The sequence below is a fragment of the Parasteatoda tepidariorum genome, chromosome 8 (genome assembly GCF_982258835.1).
Source record: "Parasteatoda tepidariorum strain Cologne lab strain chromosome 8, Ptep-v5.0, whole genome shotgun sequence".
Lineage (NCBI taxonomy): Eukaryota > Metazoa > Arthropoda > Arachnida > Araneae > Theridiidae > Parasteatoda > Parasteatoda tepidariorum.
In genome coordinates this window covers 104,827,082-104,852,329 of record NC_141762.1, presented here as the reverse complement: position 1 = coordinate 104,852,329, position 25,248 = coordinate 104,827,082, and the positions used below count along the sequence as shown (strand labels likewise).

At 28.6% G+C, this 25,248-nt stretch overlaps 1 protein-coding gene and 1 pseudogene across 3 annotated transcripts; both read left to right on the top strand.

Annotated features, from left to right (window-relative positions):
• The first annotated feature begins 31 nt into the window (after positions 1-31).
• Positions 32-14,490, top strand: LOC107446977 (uncharacterized). Of its 3 annotated transcripts, none has more exons than XM_043054416.3 (4): positions 32-382; positions 4,315-5,176; positions 6,643-6,757; positions 14,217-14,490. In XM_043054416.3, the coding sequence occupies exons 2-3, from the start codon at positions 4,323-4,325 to the stop codon at positions 6,752-6,754; spliced, it is 966 nt and encodes a 321-aa protein (XP_042910350.1). In that variant the 5' UTR covers positions 32-382; positions 4,315-4,322; the 3' UTR covers positions 6,755-6,757; positions 14,217-14,490. The 3 variants fall into 3 exon arrangements, with proteins under 3 accessions (XP_042910350.1, XP_087025672.1, XP_015917255.1); XM_087169546.1 differs by having other exon boundaries at positions 10,416-14,490; XM_016061769.5 differs by having other exon boundaries at positions 36-382; positions 6,643-14,490.
• Positions 14,491-23,079: 8,589 nt separating this feature from the next.
• LOC147806609 (GTP-binding protein 8 pseudogene) lies at positions 23,080-23,874 on the top strand (annotated as a pseudogene).
• Positions 23,875-25,248: the final 1,374 nt, after the last annotated feature.

Genomic DNA, 25,248 nt, shown 5'->3' with positions numbered 1-25,248 from the left:
TTTCATATTTACTTTGATAGACTTTATTTACTTTTAGTTTATTATATCGAAATATTTTCTGTATTTGAAATTAATTTAATTTCTCGTATTTAGTTGTTTTGGTTTTGAACTCAGTTCAAGCCGCGCATTCTGTCTGTCTGTCTGTTTGGAGTTTAGTAACCCGTCAAATCGAAATTTTGGAGAAGAGGGTGCAGCATATGAGATCTTGGAAAGTTAATGAAGATATTATTTTATATAAATTATGAATATGTTCAATCTATAAAGATGATTTGCCTTAAATAGTTATGCATTATTGAAAAAGTTTCAATATTTTTTCGCATCTTATGACCGTAAACTTCATGATAGTAACTAATGATGGTAGAATGTGCGTTAAGTCTTCGAGGTTTGTTGAAACCTTTAGTCAATAAAACTGAAGAATATTTTTCTTTCCGTATACATAAGAATTTTTCCTTTAATATAATATCTATCAGCCTCATACATTATGCTTTATGATACATATCATATTTAATTTATAAAAAATTTCTTAAAGTTATAATTTAATATGGTTATTTAAAATTAAAGTTTATTTAAGATTAGTATCTCTAAATACAATGAAAAAAAGTTGTTTCGTATTGCAGTCAGACCGTTTTATCACATGATTAATAAATTTAATTAAATAGTCTGAAACTATATTATTTTAACTATCCTAATAGGGGTCTGTCTAGGTTTTTCTGACAGGTACCTATTTTGTGAAAATTTAGACGTAATTTGTGAAAAATTAAAAATTATATTAAGAAATCAACACAAAAATATGGATTTATCGTTTCTTAAGGGATACAAAAATGAAATTTTAAGAAAAAGTATTTTGTGAAACTACCGTTTTTCCAAAATTGAATTTGTGAAACTACCGTTTTTCCTAAAGTTGAATTTGTGAAGGTACCGCTAAACGGTAGTAAATTCGGCCTGGACAGACCCCTGCCTAATATACAATGATAAATTAAAGGATATTCCTTTAATGATCAGGAACTTTACGATCTCTTATATTTTCATTGTAAGTTTTCTTCCCCATTTGAATTATAAATCTTATAATTGTTCATCCTTATTAATAATTATTAGGGGAGATTTCTGTATCGGAATAATTGCCAAGTCCTGGCAACTTCCAGGCAGAGGCCCCTGAGAAATGAAAAAAAAACATCACAAAAAAGGACCAACTCGAAGGGTGTAATTTGTAACCACCCCTCGACAAACATCTGCATTTTTTTTTTTTAAAAATTGCAAGTTTAAAATTTATTTGCCGATTGTAGTTGGCGTGACAGATTACGATATGGAAATATTCTTAAATATTAAATTAATTAAAAATATAATCTCCTCAGAAAAGAGCACTTTGAATTTTGAAAGAGCAATCACTAAGCACTGTATAAATTTATAAAAATGTGTAATATTATGTAATAACTGAATTTGATCCTCAGCATTTTTTAAATTACCTCCTTATACTATTTAATTTTTTTGTTTCTCATTTTAATAATTAGAGAAAATTTGTAGTTTATTAAAGACATGCTAAAAGACAATCTCTGCATAAATTTTTATAAACACAGATAATTTTATGAGTGTGCAAATATTGTTTGCACATTCGTATTGACATTGTTTTTAAGCAGAGTTGGCAAGGTTCAGGGCAGAATAGATTAATCTACGGTTTAAACTGTCCTCTTCAAAACCCTTTAATTCGAATTATGTCACAATTTTAAAAGAAATATTTGAAAAATAAAAGGTTAATGTTTGAACATATTATTTTTAATATTTCATTATTTATCCTTATGTAAAATGATAATTTATCAGTATTTAAAGGATAAGGTATTCACTTTTGTTGTTCATTTAATTGTGGAGCTTCAAAAGTTATAAATTTTTTCCCGTTATATTACTTTCCTTTAATAAGTTAAAGCAAATTTTATAAAAGTATGAAATATTTATTAATATATGTAATTATTATGTGTACAATGGTTACATACATAGAATTTTTACCTTTTACCAGTGTTCAAAGTTTTGGACACTTTAAGACAATTTAGGACATTTTTTGCCAGTTTAACAGAAAAACCCACATGTCCTGCCCAAAACATGTTTAGGATGTCCCAAAACCCTAACCCTGTTTTTAAGAGATAGTAGCTTATTTTTACAATAAGGGCAACATGGCGCTTTTTTAAGGATCAATGGACTGGCAAGGAGAGCTGACCTTCAAAAAATGTTTAAGGAGAACACTGATTTTAATTATTAATAGAAACTGAACCCTCAAAGGCATGGTCAGGAATCGAAACCCGTTTTTTTTATACGCCACTGCCGTATTCAGTACTTATCCACTTTGAGGAATTGTAAAAAAAATTTATAATCAATAATTGATGCTTAAAATTAAGTGTGATTAGAATTTTACTCTAATGTGAGCAGGGGTAAAAGGTACTTATTAATATAGACAGGGTATCCGAGTACCTTGAAAGTCATGATTTTCGTTATTGAAGAAAATTTGTCATAATTTTAACTATTTTTTTAAAAATAATCTTGAAAAGTCATGGATTTAGGTTTCCGAAAATCAAATTTTTAAAATGGAATTTACCCCCTCCCCCCAATTTCATGGTGTTCTGAATATCTGAATTTGTAACAAAATTCACTCAGTCATATTTGATTAAAATGTTTTTATCGTGTTCTTTAAAAAGTATGGTGTTCTTTCAAAAATGAAAGAAAAAACATAATTTCTGAAGCGAATTATCTTTTAAACTTCTGTGATTTCAGAATTTTTTTTATTTTATCAATTTAAAATTTTAGCTTAAGCAAGCCAGTCATTGGCGAATTTTTTTATTCCGAAATGAGAACAGAAAAATCAGGAGCATTTCTTTCTGTTCCGATGAACAAGAAAAGTATCTTTAGAATGTGATTCTGCAGAAAAAAAATTATTTGCTTTTGTATTTTTTTCAGCTATTTTATTACTTCGACTCTTTCTTTACTCTGTTTTTTAAATTTAAAATATATAAATATGAAGATGCAAAATATAACAGTTATGGTTATACCTACCATTCCAATGACTGTTATCATAAAGCTTTTTTAAATTTATTGTTGTGATTTTGTCGGAGAAAATAGTAACTTTTGGAATTAGTCATGGAAAGTCATGAATTTGGAAATCTAAAATGTAGCAGATACCGTGTATAGATACTAAATTTAGGAATTATGGTAATGTGTTTTTTTTGCATCCTCTTAAACATATAAGTTTCCCATATGCTATTGTTTGTTGCTTGCATTATTTCATGTTAAAAAATAAGAAAAATATTGAGTTTGCTATTGCTAGTTTTCTTTTTCAATACTTATACCTTTTTTTGTTTGATTTTATTTCATACTTTTCAATGCTTAAGAAGTTAGTCTATCATTTCAGGTATTAAATATTTACAATTTTTTGCATTTTTCTACATAATTTGTAAATTAGAATTCTCTCATTCGAATTATAAAGAGTGAAAAGTAGTGGCATAGTAATGTCTGTAAATACCGGCACTTGAAACCCTTAAAATTTTTACATGCCTTTTAGCATTATAGTTTTCATAATACATGTCCAAAAGAAATATATATATATTATGCTCTTACATCTTTTTTGAATGCATATTAATTAAAATATATGAATGTGCCTACTATTAAGTTTAAAAAAATGACATTAACAATGTATCAATATCAACACTTTTATTTTGAGTATAAATCATTCGTATTAAGTGATAATTTTAACGAAAAAGTTATAAGTTCAACTAAGCATTGATGGTATTCTTTTGCATGGCAACTTAATGTTAAATACAAAACATCAACATATTAACAAGTGCATACAATTCAAACTGTATAAAATTGCCTTGTCTTGTTAAATATAATTGATTTTTTTCCTTCCAAATTTTGGTAATGACCGGGCAATAGCATGTGAGAAACTAAAATAAAATCGCAGAAGAGTATAACTCATGGTCACCCTGATCATACCTATATACAGTATTACTACATGTCTCTATATCTCCCCTTAATATTGACCCATAATACTCAAATTAGGTCACTGTATTATATTACAGGGTTCTAGTATACCCTTCCAGAGGAAATAATTATAGGTCAATTAAGGGGCTCATAATATGGCTCTCTAGGTTACTTTGTATGTATATATATTATAATGTGTGTTATAGCTTTAAAATGAGGAAATTCAAGCTTAAATTGACTCGAATTTATTTCTTATTTTATTTTCTAACAATTTGATTTAAGTGTTTTCAATTATTTAAAAATAAATATATTTTTCAAACATTCTAATAGTGTTAAAATTTATTTACTTAATAGCCTAGAGCATGTCTGATGTAGACCGTGAGCGACTTGCAGTACCAGTGGCTCACAGCGTCTTTTCTCAGCATACAAATCCAAGCAGTTACAGTGGAGCTTCAGCAGCGCCACCCTTTGCACCCCACCCTCATTATGGCCAACAAATACGGCAACAACAGAGACTGCACAGCACGACCGGTTCGAGCAGGAGCGGAGCGACGTCCGCTCACACGGATCGCATTCCTTCTTCCGCTATTTCTGGTACATCATCTGCCTCCACAACCGAGTGCAACATTCACGAAGTGTGTTACTATTTCCAACAAGCAATTTTCATTCTCGCCATCTTGACAGGCGTGACTCTCGTCATTGCGGGGGCGGTCATGCATGTACAAAATGGGGAGCTCCTAGTACTTGTGTATATAGGTGTTTTACTCGGTGCTGTCAATACTGTTTTACTAACTATACAGTGTTGCGTCCGTCGCAAGCAAAAGAAACGGGCGAGGGCATATCGTGCTACGCGCCAATCTCAGGGATCTCATACAACTCCATCGAATGCGGTAGTTCGTTATGATCCTCTTAGCAACCCTTTGCTTTCTGCCACCCATACTGTACCCCCCTCCGATGTTCAACAGTACCATTATAAACATTATCATATACACCCCCCATCACAACAAGCATTTCAAGATTTTCCGGTTCCGCAAGGCTTATTCGCCCAGTCTCCGACTGAATCCTCTCAGACCAGAATGCACCATAATATACCCATGCATAGGTCTGGTGGTCATCATCGCATTACAAAAGCATCATATCAGAAATCTCCTCCATTGGGTCAAGCACATCGGCCTTTGCTCAATACATTAGGACCTCAACAGGGTGTTGTAATAAGGTTCAGTATAATTTTAATACAGTCAATTAAATAATTATATTTTACAGGGCGCTTAGCATTTTTAAAAATGGTATAATTTTGATTTATGTTTTTTAAAAGCCCTTAAAGGTGTTTGCAAAAGTGCTTAATTTGCAAAAGTGCTTCATTTTCTGTGCTTTAATGAGAGATTTTTTTTCTTTGCTGAGTCGATTGTCCCTCTAAATTACATAAAATGCATGATTTTCACTATTTTCTTTGCAATATTTATCAGAATCTAGTTATTCTATCATGATTATGTAAAGATTTTGAAAATGTTTTTGAATTTAACTGATTTTGTGTTTATAAATTAAGAACTTGAAGCGATAGAAGAAAAAAAAAAATTTTATTACTGCAGAGATACTAATTATGGATTTTTTAGAGAGTGATTAAAAATATTTTTTGAGTGCTTAAAAAGTACTTAAAGGGTACTTATTTTTTGTTGAAAAATCTGGCTATGCACCCTGTTTTAATGCCATTTACTTATTAGTAAATTTAAGAAAATAATGTGAAAACAGGAAATCTGAACCTAAAAATCTAGAAAGTAAAGTTTGTCTAAAGTAAGAACTCCCCTGGCCACTCGTCTGGACCTGTGGCGGTGACTATGGTAACGAGGTATTACTATTTCAAGTAGGGATGTGAGGTCATCGTTTTGGCTCAGGTCGGCGAGAGAAATTGAATCTTTTCCTTTGGGTGTACTGTGTTAGCCCTAGAGTGAAGAGAAGCTTCTTTGAATGAAATGTGCATTTCCATTGCAATCCTCAGACTTTGTGGTGGGGGGAATTCTTACCGTAGACAAACTGTACTTAGTTTATTGGTAGACACTTAATTCGTTTTTGGTATCTGTTGGAAAACTATTAAGATTAATTTACACTACTTATAAGTAAAAAGAAATGGTCATAAGCACAACTAGGTTGTAAAAATTTACTGCAATGGTCGATAAAAAGTATTTTTCACATTTGTTTGACTATTTTGGACTTATAAAGTCTAGGACAAGTTATGTTAACTAACATTAGGTAGGATGACCAAAAAAGTAACTTAAAATAATTTCTTTTATTCAATATTGAAATATTTACTTGTTTTTCAACACGTGTGCTTAAAATTCGCACTGCTTTGTTAAGGAAAATAGCTTTTCTTAATAAAGTTTTTAAGCAAAAATTAACTTTAGAGGCTATTTAAGATTAAAACTGCTTTTAAATATTAATTCTGAAATCTTTACATTTCTTGGTAAGCCAATTATTGTTTGTTTTGCTGTTTGGTATTGTGTTAGTCCTAGAGTGAATAGAAAATACACTTCATGAAATGAGCCATTCTTGTTTCCATAGCAGCATACAGCCTCAGACTTAGTGGCAGGGGGAGTTCTTACCATAGACAAACTATTATGGAGTTTTTCTTTACTCCTGATTAAAATATATATTTTATATTTTGCTAATAAATATTATTCCTTTCAGATCTGATATGGGATCTCAAGAAGCATATAAAACGACTGTTCCCGCCAACTATGATGATTTGCTTCGATGTGGTCGCCATACGCAAGATGGTACTACTGTGCATCTCATCTGATATGTTAAGTATAGTTTTTACCTGAGAAAACATATCTTCATTTATTCATTCCTATCTGTGTACAATTTGTTAACAATGGTAAAACCTCAATTATCCATGACCAAAGTTACCTCAAATTACTGTTAGAGAAAATAAATTGTTATAATTGTAAAATTGAGGGTACAACTATAATTATTAATGGTCAAATAGTTAATCCTATTCAAGGATTAATTATAATATAATCATACTAATATTTATAATCATATAATAATAATTAATCCTCGATTGATTCTTTGATTTTAGGGTTTCTTAAGTTAAACTTTTACTTATAGCATTTAGCATTGTGAAGCTTGTAATTTTGGTTGAATTGCTGTACCAGGCTTAAACAAAAGGTTAATAAGAATTGTAGTATTTGCACTCTTGTAACTTCTTTAATAAAATAAAATTCTCTTTGGGAAAAAAATTTTTGTTTATTTTTTACCGTATGTAAGTTATTTATATCTTTAATTTTTAAATAAATATTTATAATGTATAAAATAAATATTTAAAATATATAACATATCCTGGCAAATGAAAATGCAATGAATAAAGTCTACCTGACAGTGGTTTTAAATCTTTAACAACTGAAATATGTACTGCACATTTTGAAATTTTATTACTTTTTATTTTTCAAAATAGATTGAAACTAAATTAAAAAAACACAAAATTTCTTACGCCTTTAAAAAATAAAAAACGGTTTTTACGGTTCATTTTTAGTAGGAAAAACAGCCACAAGTTTTGCATCCCTAATGAAACAAATATTAAAAATTTAGAAAAAAGAAGGGTTAGAAAATTTATTTTAACAACTTTGACATAAAAAGAAAAAAAAGTTGTATACATCCTGGTTCCAGTTTTGTTTTTAAAATATTGACTTGTGATTAATAAAGATTTTTTTTCTCTGCAAAAGACTAATAAATTGTGTTCTCATTTTGTTAAAATTTACATTTTTATTAAAAAGAAAAGAATTAGTTTATTTATTTTCATTAATCATTGTAAAGACAAGTGACATAATTTGAAATGAAAAAGATAATAATTTATATGGATAATTTAGGTTTTACTGTAATATTTGTATTGCTATCTTGTTAAATATTTATATTACGGTAATTTTTTTTGTTCTTTCAAAAATGTTCTATGATTTTTGTATTTTTAGTTTCTCAAAGTGCATTTTGTTTGTTAAATATTTATTAATATAATACATTTAATTGTTATAAGATATAAATGACTGTTTTATAGAAAATTATGATGATAAATTAATATATAACGCAAAATAACATTTGAATTGTCAAGACTAACTGCATTTATCTTGTTAGTATAGTTTGAGTATAGTTTGTCTAAAGTAAGAACTCTCCTAGTCATTTGTCTGGACCCATGATGGTGACTATGGTAACGAGGTTTAACTTTTTCCAGTAGGAGTGTGGGGTCATTGTTTAGGACATGTTTTGGCTCAAGTCGGTGAAAGAATGGGTATTTTTTTTCTCCGGTCTATTGTAGATGTGATTGTGCTCAGGGAAAAACCTGTATTTTTCACTGACCGTGATCCAGAAATTTTCAGAAATCCAAGGTCCAAAAGTTTCAAGAAATTATCAATCACATTTGTGAATAAAAATTCTTGTATATTTTATTTAGAAATATTAGAACTAGAATTTATGATTGGCATCTCTTTCATTTGTAAATATTTTTTCTGGTATAATAATAAATGTGATTAGACATAAAAGTAAACTTATACATAATTGTCCATTTAAATTATGCTGCATTTGATTTACTTAGAATTTCATGTTTTGAAAATATCATTAATTTAAATTTATTAGGACATTAATTTTTTGAAATGCATCATTAATGATTTTACTCAAGAAGTTTTCAGGATTTTTGAGTTGGGCTCGCAATCACCCCTGCTATTTTGTTAGCGGTAGAGTGAAGAGAACTCCCTGAAATGCACTATTCTTGTTTCCATAGCAGCAGACGGCCTCAGACTTTGTGGCGGGGGGAGTTCTTACTAAAGACAAACTATCTTTTCTTTTTAATGAAGACTACTTTCTTTTCTTTTATAATGAAAACTATTTAGTTATGTTAAAAACTGTTCACATTGTTACTTTCAAACTAAACTTAAATTCGCAATGTCTCCGCTATATTAAGAAATATCTACTGCGTTGCAAACTAGGAGTAGCCAGCAAATAAAATTCAATCTAAATTGACAGTAATCATTTTGAAATCAATGTTAATTCGAATGTACTAGTCTTTTTTTTGTTGAAGTTACTTAATTTTAAAATAGTACTTATTTTTCTTACAATATTTATATCTTAAATTTATCTAGTACCAGGGTTGGCAAGATTTTGCCGCAGGTGGAAAAAACCATGGTAAATACCGGTAAAAACCGTCCTGGCAAAAACAGGTTTTTGCCAAGCAAAGTGGCAAAAACCTATATTTTCCTATAAGATGAGAGGACAAAAACACATTTTTGATACAAAATTATTCCTAAAATTGAAATATATACTATGAATACAAATAATTACAAAAAAATTAACAAAACTATTATTCCATAATTAAATGATAATGTATCATTTTAGTAGTTTAAAACATTATTGATTGGAAAATTTGTGATTATTCTCTTTTTTCCAGTGAAATGAACTTATTTTTAAATTAATACAAATATAATTTAAAGCATAAAATATCTATCAACATGTGTAGTTAATTATTGTACAAATAATAATTTTTTATAATAAATAATAGTATTATACAAATAATAATATTTATTTGTAAAAAAACATTTATTTTAGGATTCTAAAATGAAAAGAGATCAGAAACTTTCAATCTTTTAAAAATTATTACCCTTAGGTATATTAATTATTAATATGTTAAAAATAATTTTTTCATGTAATGTATCAAAATTATTATTCCTTATGACTGATTTAAATTTGTTTCAAGTATTTTGTAATAATATTTAATCAGCAATTTAGATAATTTGGTTTTTGCTGGTTTTTACCAGTTTTTAACCAGGTTTTTGCCACTGTCCTGGCAAAAAACCCCTTTTTGCCGGAAAAAACTCCAACCCTGTCTAGTACCATCAGGGTTGCCACAGGCGACTAAAATGCAACTATTTGCAACTAGTTTTGGCATAAGGTGACTATGGCAACTTTTTTTGCCTGAAAAGGCTAAAAAAGCAACTATTTTCAGGAAAAGGAGACTTTTCTAAACCCCTAGTGATGTTTTTGTTTTTATATATTTTTTTTAAAGCATAAATTGAGTGGAAAATCTGCACCCTACAATCTGAACATACTGAACATTTTTTTTTTTCATAAAAAATTAAAAATTTTGAATTGCAAATTTGAGTTTTCACTTTTTAATTCGTTCAATCTGCACAGACTCCATTGTAAGTCTATTTCAGTTCTCGATCGCCTTTTTAATGATTATTGCTACAAAATTCCGCATGATTTAAAGAAAAAATAAATAATAAAATAATTTAATACAATATTAGGGTGCTTGAATTTCGAATATGAGTAATCACTTTTCATATATATAAACATTTACGCTTATATAAAAATTATCATATTTGCCACCTACTTGACTGAATGGATCATGGTACATGACAATTAAGTCATTAACAAAATTTTAGTCATATTTTTGATGAATTTTTGTTCTTATTTAGGCAACTATTTTCCTAGTTTTTGGCTACTATTTTCATGTTTAAGGCTACTAAAAGCAACTATTTTGTTCATTTTTATCTGTGGCAACCCTGCATTATAAGAAGAAGAAAAATTGAGTTAACGATTTTTCTGTATACATCATTAGTATATTTCATATTGGTTGATCTTGCGCTTTGAGGGTGAAGATGTTATTGAGAATTGCTGTTTGTGACAAGGGGAAAGAGATAATAATAAGAAGTGCTACATTACATTTTCGTTGAAGTAAAATAGAAACTTTTGAAATTAATGTATTAAATATTGTTTTTTTCTTCATTACTTTCTTCTAAATAAATAAACACATAGCTGCCAACTCTACTGGATTTTTCAGTAGACTACTGGATTTTGCCAGTTTCTCTTGGTCTACTAGTTTAATAAAAATTATCCTGGTTTTCGTACATTTTAGACAATTACCTAAAATTGTGTAAGTGTCACTCATACGTAATAAAGCGAGACTCAATTTGGAATTCAGTTAACTATCTTTGATGAATTAAATGCCTATTACTAATTATTCAAAATTATGAATAAGCATAATACATTGTATTTCAATATCATTTAATGTGAAATCATAACTGAAAAATATTGCAGCTTTTCTATTTTGATGATTATAATAATCTCTAAAATTCCCTATGTGAAAAATATTTAATATATTTTTCAACAATTGTCATGAAATTTATATTATTTCGTAAAATCTACTGAATTTGGCAGATATATAATCAGGGTTGGGGTTTTGGATGTGTTCTGCTTTAATTTTGAATGCAGAGTATGATTTAACGTTATAATTGCACATTTTGTTGGAAAATGATATATAGAGAGTATTAAAATTAATTTTTTTTAGAAAATGCTGGAATAATCATTATGCAAATTACCTTTTCAGATTGAAAAAATATCAAATTAGTAAATTTGTGAATCTACTTTTAGTGTACTACAAAAGATATTTTTTTATGTCAAATTTTTAAAAATTTAAATTAAAAAATGTAATGAAATTTTTTTTTCTTTTAATTCTTTTTAGCTATCAATACTGGAAATATTATTTTATTTTTCCTCATTTTAATATTCTAAAAAATAAATATTTAATTTTCAAATTAAAAAGTTTGCTGAATTTCCTGTTATTAGTGGAAATTTTTTTTTTTTTTTAAAGTGCAGTAAACTCATTATTTTCTTTATATTCCACTTTTTGTGTTCTATGTATTTATCATATGTATTATGAATATTTATCTGTTTGCATTGAAATAATTTTAAAAAATGTTACTGAAAATTTTTAACATTATAAAATTAGTCAAAAATGAGGAATAAAATACAAAAAGTCATTTTAAAATAATAGATTTAATAATTGTGCAAGTTATTTCTTGATTATAAAAGGAAAGTATCATAAATCAATCTCTAAATATAGTGTTTTATATTTTGTTTTTGTATCATAGGTATTAAGTTTGTCTTTTTAATTAATATATTTTCCAGTGTTATAAAAGAGCAATAATTTCAAGCAATGTTGTTGAAGGTTTTTCTTTATAGTATATACAAGGTGCGCATAAAATTACTCTATATAGTTTTTACTCCATGTAGGGTTTATAGCTCCAAAACAATTGATGTACTTATCTGAAAGTTTTATTTTCAAAAAAAAAAAAAAAAAACACTACTCAGCTGACATGGTGCATAACGTTTTTACAAAGTGCTTAAAGGTGCTTAATTGTCCCTTTAGAAAATGAGATTTTTTTTCTTTACCACATCGATTTTCGCTGCTTATTATGCAAAAGCGTGGTTTTCACATTGTTTTATTCGACGTTTTCACAATCCATTTCGGCCTACCGTCGGATCGTAGGGTATGATAGTGCAAATCATATTACATGTTTGATTAAATACTTGGGAGTGACTACTAAGCTGAGTTTAGTGAGATTCTTGCACTCTCATGTGCAACTCTGCTGCATTTTGAAAGATATTCACAATTTCAGATTTAATTGTCCCTCCCCCTCTGAAATTGAACTGAAAAATCTCTCGATCTTTTTATTGTGGCTAATGTAATCAAGAAAAGAGTTCTTTGACAGAAACTAATTATTTTATCATGATCATGTAAAGTTTTTGAAAATTATTTTGCATTTTGTTAATGTGCTTAGTGTTTAAAAAGTATTTTAAAGGTGCTTATTTTTTGTTGAGAGATTTTACTACGTACCATGGCCAAATCTCTGGCACTCTCCAATGTTGGCAGGTTTAAGAATTAGAATTTAGATAAAGAAATAACATAAAAAAGATTAATTGAAGCATTTTATGGTACATAGAAGTATATAAATTAAAGCTCTGCTAATTATGTGTGTCACTTTTTTTAAAACATTGCAATCAGTGCATTACGTGTTATGGATATTTAAAGACCTAACGTTTTATGTGCACCCTGTACTTCAGTTTTTCTAGCAAATGTTTTGTGAAGACTGTGTTTTACAATTTTTAAAAGACTCATTATTTAATATTCTTTTTTTATTCATTGTATCATTCATATTTATTACACATTTATTTATATTGTTTAAATTTATATAAATTTTGTACTTTTAAAGCAGTGATTTAAAAAAAAATAATACAGCATTTTTTTTCTAAACCATAGTTATATTTGTCATAAATTTTTTATGTATGTTGAACTAGTATTATAAATAATTGTTTTCATGATTTTAATAATCTGCTTTCTCGTATTAATGATTTTAAAAGAAGTAACTATTGATAATTAACGTAATTTTTTTTCTGTAAATAACTGCAAAGATTTTTTTTTCTAATTTTTATTGTAACTTGCATAATGTCATATGATAATGTTTAAAAAATATAGTTTTCGTTTTTGGCCTTATTTATTACAAGTTTCAGATTTTTTCTTTTTTCAAGAAAGGAAAAGAAATTTGTTTCATTTAAAGTTGGTGCTGAAGAAGAAAAAAATTTTAAGAATAAAAAAAGAGTACATCAATTAAGATAAAGTTGAGACTGGCTCAGTCCTTTTAAATGGTCTGGGGTTTATAATAACAGTTTTGTATAACAAAAAAGTGGACAAAAGTGAAATTCATATAGTGGAGTTATGTGAAAAAATTGTATGTACAGTGAATCTTAAACAATTCAACGTAAAAGTGGTATTATATAGAGTCATCGAAAATTAGACTAGAAATATATTCTTTTGTGTATAGTTATGAAAAATTTTTCTTCAATCATTATTATTTTAAAAAACTAACTACCTTTTTTTTTATGCGTAATACAGCTAACAATTTTTTTTTTTTTTAATTTATACTTTATTTTTTGAAAAAATTTTTTTTATTTATTTTGTGATATTTTTTTTTACAAGAAATTATTTTAATGTTAACTTAAAAACGTTTAACTATTCATTTTATTTTCTACTGACTCGGGATTTAAATTCGACTTAGTTTTCAAATTCAAGCTTGACTATCAAAAAATTTCAAACTTATCTGTAGTCTTGGTATTGCCAAAAACAATTTATGTTACATTTTTTTATGTAATCAAAAAAATCAATGTAGCCAACTTTGAGTAATAAATTAAATAAATGCTCAATGTTTTAGCCACGATTATAAAATTTCTTCGAAAATCGAGTTTTTACCATTCTGATTTTAAAAGTTTCGCTTTATTTTCTTTTAATGTCCTTCTTTTAGACGTTATTAATAATTTTCATGTTATTAATAGCTTTTTATTAAAAAATTTGTCATTAGCCAAAAAAAATGTGTCAGTTTTATAAGCTATAACACAATACTGTGGTTCAAAAAAAAAATCGATGCATTTTTTTTTATAAGGTTAGCAAGTCTGTAGAGGAATTCTTTTACAAGTAAAGAGTCTGAGTGATGTTAAACTGTAAAGAAAAAGCGGATGACCTCCTCTGCCCTTTCAAAGTCAGATTCACTTTAATACTTGATGCAAAGTTTTTCAGTTCCCAATCTACTACATTGTTTTCAAAAAAACAAAATTATAATTTATTTTTCTTGCTCTCATAAAAATTATGAAAGTTTTTTTTTTCTAAAAATAATTTACATTTTAAATTGAAGGAAATAAAAACCATTTCACAGTAAATATGTTTTATGTTGTTGAATGCATTTACTGATCACTCATTACATTACCTAAATTTATTAGAATATATTTTAAGACTTTCACATATGTGTCTAGTTAATTTTATTTCTGTATATTTAGTCTAATGGCCTGTTGTTAACACTAGATTGCCCAAGAAAATCATTTTGACTGCTTTTTAATTTCAATTAGAAAAACAATGATGTATACAATGGCACAATTTCTTAGAATTTTGTGACTTTTTGTACAACACATAATTTTTTTTATTGTTAATATTTACTAATAACTTGTTATATAATTGTAAATAATATTAAAAAAATTCATTTTAAACAAATTTCTTTACACATTAGTAATTCTTTCACAATCCGGTCATTTTGACTGCTTTTGGGCATTTTAGGTATATACTAAGTTTCAGTCTTTCTAGTGTTAATTAAACTATGAATTCTATTGAAATTATGCTATGTATTAGGTAATTTACCGAAACTTTCATTCAAGAAGAAAATATTTTCGTCATTTGTAAGAAATGCTAGGAAAACTCTAAAGTAATGATACATAAATGGCTCATTCTATTTGAAGTTGTGCAAAATAAACATAAAAAAGATTTTAAAAAAATCTCGTTGCTGACATTTCACAGATTTTTATGAAATTTTTATGCGAAGGAGTACACGATGAAAAAGGGCTAAGATCATTTTTGTTCAATTATTTTGAACCGAAACAATTATTAGGTGGTCATTTTGAAATTGATTCAATTTAACAATTGGTGTAACGTCTATAACTTTTTATTTATAAGCCAATTTTCTTAATTTTTGTGTTATTAAGAAAGAAAAAAATTAATATTTAATTAAAATATTAAAATGCTGCAAATAATCTCTTTCTCTGGATATATATAAATAAATAATTCTATCTGCACTAATTTGAAAAGTTAAATCTAGAAAATTCGCTTGTATATATATATATATATATATATATATATATATATATATATATATATATATATATATATATATATATATATATATATATATATATATATATATATATATATATATATATATCAGGAGTCTGTCCAGACCAAATTTACTATTGTTTAGCGGTACCTTCACGAATTGGACTTAAGGATTTCACAAAAAAAAAAAATTCTTATAAACAAAAATTTTATCCCTTGAGAAACAATAAATCCATGTTTTTAACCACATTTTTGTGATGATTTTTAATTTTCAATTTCTACCAATTTTTAATAGTTAAATCTAGAAAATTTGCTTTTCTATTATCAGGGATCTGTTCAGAAGAAATTTGGGTCTGTTAACGGACCCTTCACAAAATATCTTTTCATAAAAATGGACCCTACACAAAATATTTTAACTTAAAAGCGGACCCTTCACAAAATAATTTATCTTTTAATCGATCCTTTCACAAATTTGTTTATTTTCATTATTGTCTTGTTAATCGAATAAACCCTTCCCAGGAAGGGGGGGAGAAAGACAGATGTAAACGAACTAAAATTTGTCTTCACAGACGCTTCTTCCTTTATTCAATCGAAATGAATATTCTGCGTTCAGCAGTATAGGCTAAATACCAAATATTTGTATGTTGCATCGCTAATTTAGTAACTGCAATTGCTGTTAATTTTTTAAAATTAAATTTTTTTAATTATAATTTTACAGTGTTGAGCATAATCTTGTATGTTTTTGCAATTTAAAAACTCCTTGAAAAAGTTTTTTTGCAATAACAGACCTTATTTGCACAAATTCACAAAAGCGGACCCTGGTTAAAAGAATGTGACTTAACGTTTATTTTATATTCACAAATTACGAGTAATGTTTTCACAATTTTACAAAAACGGACCTTTCACAAAATGTCTGGACAGATCCCTGATTATATATATTAAAAACTTGTATTGCAATTATTAGAGGGTTTTTTTTTATCCCTCTAATCCTAGTTTTAGTCAAAGAATTTTAAAATAACTTTATTTTAGTCCTTTTTCAGGTGTGAGTTTTAAATAAAATCTGCAATGAAGCAGCAACGACCATTTGTCTATTTCGCCAATTGTCCGACCCAATTACTCTTTAACAATAAACTCTTTTTGTACCTGTGCGTCCCACTTACATACCAATATAGAAAAATATATCTGTAAGTCGGTATCCCTGCATTTAAAATTATATTGCTGTCAGACAATACATCTTAAATTGAAAGAGATTTGTTAGAAAAATTTAAATTTTTATTTTTGAAAAACAAATGAAGTGAAAATTGTGTTTATTTCTGTGATTGCTCCATGTATATATCTGTACAGCTGTTCTTAAAAACACTTGCTACTTAGCTTCTGAAATATTCTAACTTATAATTTTTTTCATTATGTAGAGTTCATTTTAATGTGTGGATTTTTTTTAAAACTAGTCTCATTTATTATACAAGCCAGTCACAAAACATTTTCTAATATTTCAAATTATACTGTTAGCCAACAAAAAATAATTTTTCATTTTTACCTAGACTAACCAGTTGATCTGAATTAAATGTAAATAATGTTGATAATCACGTATCACCCCTACTTTGAATTCTAAGGTGGACTAATTTAGAACTCTCGATTAATATTTTGGAAAAAGTAAATACATTGCTACCAACTCTACTGGATTTTGCCAGTTTCTCCTGATCTACTAGTATAATTTCAATACTTTTGGTTTTTGTACATTATAGTAAATTTCCTAAAATTGAGTAATTTCCTGAAAAAAATCCCGATTGAAATAGAATTTTTGTACAGTTTATTGCCTGATAGCTTGAATATTTGAATAAGTATTACTAAAGCATAATGAAGCGAACTTCATTTATAGAAATCAGTTCAAAACTTTTTTTGTTCTAAAATGTTCAGTTTATTTTTATTCAAAAATCCTTTTTTTAAATTAATTTTAAAAAAATCTTTTAACTGTACTTGACAAATTAAATGCCTATTAATATTTGAAATTATGAGTAAACATAATACATAACGTTTCAAGTGTGTTTAATGTCAATCATAACTGGAAAATAGAGCAGTTTTTTCTATTCTGATGACTATAAAAATCCCTAAAATTTCTCAGTGTGAAATACTTAGTACATTATGCAACAATTAGCGTGAAATTTATATTATTTCGTAAAATCCACTGGATTTTTTCCTTTAAATGTTGGCACCTATGTAAATATTAAGTATTTTATATTTTACCCAAAGCATCTAACTAAAAATTCGAAATATTTTTTGCTGAAATGTTAGCATTGAAAGTTTTAGTGGCTAAAATAGTTAAAATAAGAATGTCTTGAAATATGTAGGCTTAACCACACAAAGAATTGAGTCTGCCTTAAAAAAAATTCATGAAGAACAGAGTATTTTTTTATTATTTAGTAGTTGTGCTTTTCTTATAATGGATTGGGCCAGCTTACTAAGATGATCGCTAACATGAATGAACCTGTTCATCATGTCATGACATTCTAGAGTGATCAGGTGCTCCTTTTCAATTAACGTCTTCATGATGAGTTAACTGCTACTAACTTCATTCTTTTAAATTGACAAAAGTAACGTTCATCTGGCTCAAAGAATATGTGGCTGATTTTGTGAACGCTCTCGCACCCTATTTCATCTGTATTGACCTTCAAAATCATGCTGCGAACCGGGTTCGAATTCCGCATCCGGCTTGCACCGAACACAATGCTGGTGTGAAATATCCTCAGTGATAGACGGATCATGGGTTAGAGTCCCCTTGCCGTCAGTCTAACTGTGGGAGGTTCTCGTAGTTCTTCCCCTCCGTGTAACACAAATGTGGGTTAGTTCCATCATAAAGTCCTCCACGAAGGCAAATTTCTCCCAATACTTGATCCAGGAGTTCCCTTGTCTTCCGGATAGATTTCAAAATGACAAGGCTACGGAGTTGAACATTAGTGGTCGTATACCCTTAAAACTGGGTCGGCTGTTCAACAACCCTTATAACGTAAAATATAAAAATTTGGGGACATTTAGAAACAGTGCATATTTAGTCTTGACATGCGCTGGACAATGAAGGAAACTGGAGGGAAATTGTGTCACACTACTTGAGAGAAGGATTTTAAGGAGTATTTTCATAGTTTTCGGCAACTACTTTCATGCTTTAGGCTACTAAAAGCAACTGTTTTGTTAATTTTTTTTTCTGTGTCAACCCCGACAAGGCCTGCCCAGGGCTGTTCTTGACAACGATGATGAAGTATCTCCATGCATGTCCCTGACGAAATACTTGTAAAGACACAAAATCTAACTTAAATGTTGAATAATTAAACCTCCACCAAATGAGAGAGAGAGATAGCAAAAAAAGGGGTACGCCAAGTTATTGCAAACTTTTCTAGACGCAATAGATGTTATGTATTTCATCCAATCCATGCTGTATGTTGAGCAGTTGTCCAGGTTTAAACAAATTCTAAGGTTGTTCCAAACAGTGTAAATAAAGAGTAATCGATTTGGGCACCTCTCCTAGTTCCTCTTTTGGAACATTAAAATAACTTTTATTACTGACAATTTCAGTTCACTCAGGTTTAATAATCAAATTGTTTTACTCCTTAAAACGAGTTTGACTGTGCGATAAAAAATTATAATGCTTGTATCATATTCTGTGACTGGTTTGTTTCAAAATTGTATTCTGTAGATATTATAAATTCCACTAATTAATTTAGTCAGTAGAGACCTTTTATGATAGAATGAATAAAAACAAAGTTGGTCTAATATGTCTGTTTTATATATTAACAGTAGACAATAAGAAACATTTCCTATGTAAAGATTCCTAGCTTACTATAAAAATGAAATTAAGTTTTAGAAATGTTGAAAGTTCATTTTGTATTTATAAAGTATTGAACGTTGCAATCAAATTTATTATTTGTTTATAAATATTATTTATTCCTTGTACAAATAAAGTTTCTTTATTATTATTATGTGTCTTGTATTTCTTTCTATGTCATCAAGGCTAGATAGAAATTCATGGGTGAGGTTAATTTTAAAAGTAAAATAATAATTAATACTTGCTAGCTGTAAAATTAAAAAATGTGCCTAGAGTGCTTTACTTGAAACATGCTATGCAAACGATATTCTCAAGACAAATTCAAGCCCAAGGCCCACTAAATTTTCCTTACAAAATATTTTAAAAATTAAATTACTGAAGAGTAGTCCTAACAATGAAAAAGAATCTATCGAACTACATGGTTCAAGAGAAACGTTCTAAGAAATTTTGAAAACAGACAATTGAAGATTATTTTTCTAAGATAAAATTTACGTATTTATAAATTAAAGCAAAATATGAAACAATGTTATGTCAAAATAAAAATAGTTTGGTGGCCACAAAAATTGAAATCGGTGATTTTTGCTAAAAGTCACTGATTAGCCTAAATATGTGTTTATGTAATACTTAAACCAACACAAAGCTAGCCCACCTTTCATTAGACTTTTTACAGATTTTTGAGGCCCCTCAGAAATTGTGGGCCCATGCATATTGGGCCTAGGTGATAATCGGGGCCTGGATATTCTCAGTTACAAAATCAGGGTCAGTAATGAATTTTCTCTGCGTTATCGTCCTTTTCGGATTTAGAATAAATGTAAACAATAACAAACTTCCTAAAAAAGTTTATGTTTACGAGGAAATAAGGCTTAATATTCAAGGATTTAGTACTTAGATTTAAGTCGCATTAGAGCTGCACAATGGGCTACGGTCTGGGAAACATCCCTGAGGATGATCCGGAGACAACATATACATATGAGCAATTCTACAAATAAACGCCAATTAGGAGGTCAAAAATATATAATTTTTTTTTGGGGGGGGGTGCACATTATTTCTACATGAATTTTCTTCTTTTTTACACCCTAAAAAGGCAAGAAAAAAAATCGTGAACATGAAATTTTTTCTTTGTGACATACTTAGATAAATCTGAGCCATTTATTCAGATAAAACGATTTTTACATATAATATTATTATAATGTCTCTCTAAAATGTATTTATAGATATTTCATACTATAAGATTATATTTTAGTATAAAAATTGGCGTTTATTTGTAGAATTGCTCATATAAGCAATGCTACAAATAAACGCAAATTAGGCAGCCAAACAAAAATTTTAAAAAAAATTTGGGAGGGGGGGGGGCACTCTATTTCTACATGAAATTTCTTCTTTTTTACACCCTACCACTTACCCTAAAAAAGCAAGAAAAAGTATTGAACATGAAATTTTTTCTTTTTTACATACTTTAAATGACAAAATACCAATTTTAAATTTTTCCCGATTTTTTCAATTTACGAACTTTGATTAAATTTTTTTGTTTTTTATTCTAAAATATCATCTTATAGTATGAAATCTCTATAAATACATTTTAGAGAGACATTATAACAATATTATATTTATGTAAAAAATTCATGGAGAAATAGTGTGCCCCCCCCCCCCCCCCCCCGAATTTTTTTTTTGCCGCCTAAATGACGTTTATTTGTAGAATTGCTCATATGTCACAGTTTTATTGTGATTTAAGTTTATGCTTAATTTTACCCTTCATAAGTTCCTGTAATATATAAATTCTGACTGGTTATGATTCTAAGGAAAATTAATATCACTGCATAAATAAAGTGTTTGCCTATTTTTCTGTAAAATAACACTGTTACTTTTTTGGGTTTTGCTTATTAGTTGCTTCGTTGAAATTTAAATTGAAAAAACTCATATTTTAAACACAAGTATCTCAAGAGTGGGGGGGGGGGGATCATGTTGGCAGCTATGTATATTCACACACATATATATACATAACTGCCAACTCTACTGGATTTTCCAGTTTCTCCTGGTTTTTCTACGTTTTAGAAAAGTCTAATTGAGAAAGTTTCCACAAAAAAAAATCACTATTGAAGTAGAATTTTTGCACAGATTATTACTTGCTTGCTTGAATATTGAAGTAAGTATTAATAATGAGTTTTGTTCTATGATTATCAGTTTATTTTTATTCAAATCTCACTTTTTAAATAAATTTTTAAAAAATCTTTTTTACTATATTTTATGAATCAAATGCCTATTAATATTCGAAATTATGAGTAAACATAATACATAACATTTACGTATGTTTAATGTCAATCATAACTGGAAAATATTGCAGTTTTTCTATTTCGATGACTAAAAAAATCCCTATCGTTCCCCGTGTGTAAAATATTTAGTACGTTATGCAACACTTATGAGATTTATATAATTTACTGGAATTTTACCTATCTATGTTGGCAGCCATGTATATAGTATTCACCGAATTATTATTCACCAATTGTCAAAATGAACTGAACCTCACAAAACAGCAATCGAAAAATTCGAACTTACAATTTTAAATTCATGGTTCGAATTGTTTTAAAATAGAATTAATAAAAGAAATTGTTTATCTGTAATTTTTTTTATCTCTCATTAAAAGCTTTTTTTTAGTCGGTCTTATCCTTCATTTATAAAATGTGCTTCCCCCCCTATCTCCTCGGTCAAACTTGGACGTAAAAATTAATTACAAGTAGTAACCCGGAAGTCTTACGCCAAATTATATCTCCTGGAGTCTATGTACTTACCTTTACATGGTCAATATTTGTATAGTTTGTCTACTGTAAGAACCCCCCGGCCACAAAGTCGGAGGTCGACTGCTGTTATGGAAAGGAATAGCGCATTTCAGGTAAGGTAGCTTCTCTTCACTCTAGGGCTAACATAATAGACCCAAAAAAATTATTCCCTTTCCTTCGCCAACCCGAGCCAAAGCCAGTATTAAACAATGACCCCACACCTCTACTTGAAATAGTTATACCTCGTAACCATAGTCACCGCCACTGTTCCAGACGAATTGTTAGGGGAGTTGTTACTTTAGACAAGCTATAGTTTACAAATGCAACAAAACAATATTCAAGCAAGCCTTATTAGATAATGGATTGTGTTTTCCACAACCTAAGGAAGGACTGCAACTTCCGCGTTTCTGTTTTTAGTGTGTTCTGACGCTATTTGACTCACAACACATTGCGTTTTGAAATCTTCTGGGCTAGCATTTCTTGTTCACGTGTTTTTGCTACTTGCTGCACAATGGGTTATTGGCGACGGTCTGGGAAATATCCCATTGGATGATCCGAAGATATACCATCACAATTTTGATTTTCTGCAGAGGTGATGGCTCCCCCGCTTCGGGAACCCGACAACCTGCATGCAAAGTCGAGCACTTTATGGTAGAACAGTTTAACGAGGACCAATACCGCCCACCGTCGGTTCCACCCGCACACTGATCGCAGCCAGTGATGCTTGACTGCGGGACTAAATTTATACTGAAATACGATACATAGTTGGTCTAGAGCAGGACAGAAGTAGGGAGCCAGAAACTTCAGCATCTCAAAATTGGTCGCGAAAAGTAAACAAATACGATACACCAAAATAAATAGGATATAAGGTTTTATCCTGACACATGTTACAATTCACACGCTATTTTGTAAATAACCATTGTTCCTAGCATCATTTTGTAGTTTTCTTTTATGTCATTTCCAATTTACTTTCTATTTAAACGATGGCCTTTTATTGAATATCAGGAATGAATGTGATAATGTCAATTAAATGCATTAAGTTAAATTTTAACTTTAAAATGAAAGGAATAAATTCTGTCGCAAACTTCAAGCCAAAATTATATCACACAGAACAAACCCTTCATTTCAAGTACAATAACCCTTGCTTAACGTTGCAAAGTTACGTGGAAGTTCCTATTTTTAAAGATGTGAATTTGTTTTCTCCAGGCTTCAAGTCTCTGCTTGCTGCGGAGGACCTATTTTCACCTAAAAGTGAGCACGAAATAAGCTTGATTTCCAAAACTATTGACTTTGAAAAATTTCCCAATCCCAATTTACCTGAAGTTGCTTTGATAGGTCCCAGTAATGCTGGAAAATCATCGTTAATCAAAGCAATATTGCAAAATGTTCCAGATATACGCGTCAAAACATCGAAGAAACCTGGCCATACGAAGTCAATTAATTTTTTCCAAGTCGGGTCTAAACTCCGTCTTGTCGACATGCCCGGGTACGGCGAAAGGCAACCACGGTGGTTCGAAGATATAGTTTTTCCATTTTTCCAAAGCAGTCGGAACTTGGTGAAGATATTTTTAATTGTTGATGGTAAAGTTGGACTTGAAGAAAGCAGTGAAGATATGTTGAAGTTGCTGGAGGAATTTAAACGTCCTTATTGTACGGTTCTAAACAAAATCGACAAAACGTCTGACAGTGTGCGATTGAGGAATCTGTTGCATTTACAAAATTTTATTCAAGATAATAGACTTTTGTATTGTCATTCTCATCCCTTCATGTTGAGTAGTTTGACTTATGAAGGATTAGCTTATTTCTTGGCATTTTTAGGACACATCACTGGAAATATTAATATAAATGAGTGATTTATCATTGTTAGTAACTTCATTGGAAATATTAATATAAATGAGTGATTTATCATATTAATAACTTCACTGGAAATATTAATATAAATGAGTGATTTATCATATTAATAACTTCACTGGAAATATTAATATAAATGAGTGATTTATCATTGTTAATAACTTCACTGGAAATATTAATATAAATGAGTGATGTATCATTGTTAATATTAATAACTTCACTGGAAATATTAATATAAATGAGTGATTTATCATATTAATAACTTCACTGGAAATATTAATATAAATGAGTGATTTATCATATTAATAACTTCACTGGAAATATTAATATAAATGAGTGATTTATCATTGTTAATAACTTCATTGGAAATATTAATATAAATGAGTGATGTATCATTGTTAATATTAATAACTTCACTGGAAATATTAATATAAATGAGTGATTTATCATTGTTAATGTTAATAACATCACTGGAAATATTAAAATAAATGTGTGATTTATCATTGTTAATATTAATAACTTCACTGGAAATATTAATATAAATGATTGATTCATCATTGTTAATATTAATAACATCACTGGAAATATTAATATAAATGAGTGATTTATCTCTGGAAATATTAATACATGAGTGATGCTTCCATTTGGAAGCACAGGGTTTGTAGCGTTTTTAAAAAGTGCTTTTTTTCGATTTTTGTTTTTTAAAAGGCCTTTAAGGTGCTTTTTTAATTAGGTGTTTTTAAAAAGTGCTTTTCCCTTTTCCAAAATGAGATTTTTTTTTCTTTTCTTTTACATGTTTATTTTCGCCACGAATCGCTATTGTATTTTTATTTTCAATAGTTAAACAAATTAAGGGATTAGATAAATTTCAATTTGAAACAGTTTTATTTATAATTATTTAATATAATTTATTATTACTTATTAAAATTAATATTTATTAATAATTTATTTATATTTTTTAAACCAAAATTTTGGATTTTGATGGTAATTTTCAAAATAAAGAGGAATTTTATGTTAAAATAATTCAAGAACATAAATAATGGAACGCTTGTAATTTTACATATATGTTAATTTAAAATTACTTCATATTTATAATAACTGATATTTATCCTCAGGCCAAAATTGTGAGTTTTTTTTTTGATATGACGGTTAAAACTTTTGTCAAAATTTGCCCACATTTCCTAATTATGATATTTTTTAAAGTGCTCAAAGATACTTTTTGAGAGCTTGAAAAGTGCTTAAAAGGTGCTTATTTTTTGTTGAAAAATTTGGCTACGCATCCTGAAACAGGTGTATTACATCCTTCAGGTTAACATCCTTTATCCAACGGGTTAAAACCTACAATTGTCAAAATTTGCCCACATTTCCTAATTATG

Coding starts and splice junctions, on each gene's coding strand:
- LOC107446977 (XM_043054416.3), top strand. CDS start 4,323: ATGTCTGATGTAGACCGTGAGCGACTTGCAGTACCAGTGGCTCACAGC. Junction 5,177..6,642: donor CAACAGGGTGTTGTAATAAG/GTTCAGTATAAT, acceptor TATTCCTTTCAG/ATCTGATATGGGATCTCAAG.